Consider the following 1290-nt stretch of genomic DNA (forward strand, 5'->3'; position numbering starts at 1 on the left):
TCTTGGTCATACAGTCCTTATGTCAATGTTCTTATTAGAAGCTGCCCGTCACTGCAACGCCAAGAACCTGCAAGCGAGCCTTGTATCCTGAACAGAACTTCTGCAGGAGTCGGAACCTCTGTGTCAATTGCTGGTTCCTCTGCTCAAGGCCATCAAGCTCCGTGCGAGCTTTGTCGTGGAGATCGCGCATCTTCCTTCGGTAAATGGCCGAAGCCTCGTTGTTGAGGACGCGGGACCGCTGATCTCGTTCCTCAGCGCTGCTGAGGAACTGACGCTGATGCCGATGTCGATAGCCTTTTCGTTTCTTTGAAGTGCCACTACTAGACACACAAGCAGTAGCTACACCTTCGTGATGTTGTAAGACATCAGACTGCTGGTCCCAGTCATGAGAAATACCCGATTGTTGATGAGGTTGCTCAACAACACTAATTTGGTGGTCATTATGATAAGTATATCCAGAATGCTGGTCATATGGCTGAAAAATATTCGTTTGCTGAAAAGATCCTCCCACTTTGTCATTGTATTGAGAGAAGTGCAAGTGTGGCTGATAAGAATAAGAGGAAGTAGCCTGTTGCTCGCAATACTGAGAAGGAACATATCCGTCCGTGGTGTGAGATGATGGATATGGAGGTTGCATCCCACTGCTAAACAAGTCGTTGGGGTTGACTGCACCAAGACCCTGAAAAGATTATAAATCCGTTAGTTATCTTGCACATGTTGACTGCCACATACACTGCTTTTATCAATAGGATAACTCGTGTACGTACCAAGAAATCCTCGTCTTCTGAACATAGAGATATGGCACTGAAAATGCCTTCAGAAGACGCCGAGTCGGATGCTGCTCCTGCCACGCTCGACTCAGGCCACAGTTCGGCTGCCAGAAGATCCAAATCAAAGTTGGCAATGTACTCTTCATCTTCACAGACATCGGAGCTTTGTGTGCCAAATATTAAACTGGCACTTAGATATTCATCGCCGCCTCCGACAACGCCGTAGAAGGCATCTTGAGGTGGGTAATCCGACATGGTGAAAATTGTCGAAATTGGTTTCGTTGTAGAGAATTTTGAAAAGGCAGATAGGGTGACTTAGCATACCTTGTATACTAGCACTTGTTGGAGGAAATGACAAGAATTCAGTAAATAGCATTATTTATACTGACGAAGAGAGTGAAGCTCCAGCACGGGTTTGACCCATGTTCAGCCTATTTCCTTTTTCTTGTAAACGCACTGCAGAACTGAACGTTGAGGTTCCAGTGCAGATGATGAAACTAAGAGAATGTTAATGTGATTC

The 1290-nt window shown here is 45.7% G+C and overlaps 1 protein-coding gene across 1 annotated transcript; it reads right to left on the reverse strand.

The window, feature by feature from the left end:
- Positions 1-34: 34 nt before the first annotated feature.
- Positions 35-1025, reverse strand: LOC119593689. The gene is made up of 2 exons (XM_037942645.1): positions 768-1025; positions 35-679 (listed from the first exon to the last, which is right to left on the reverse strand). The coding sequence occupies exons 1-2, from the start codon at positions 1023-1025 to the stop codon at positions 35-37; spliced, it is 903 nt and encodes a 300-aa protein (XP_037798573.1).
- Positions 1026-1290: the final 265 nt, after the last annotated feature.

This window comes from Penaeus monodon, chromosome 32, assembly GCF_015228065.2.
Source record: "Penaeus monodon isolate SGIC_2016 chromosome 32, NSTDA_Pmon_1, whole genome shotgun sequence".
Classification (NCBI taxonomy): Eukaryota; Metazoa; Arthropoda; class Malacostraca; order Decapoda; family Penaeidae; genus Penaeus; species Penaeus monodon.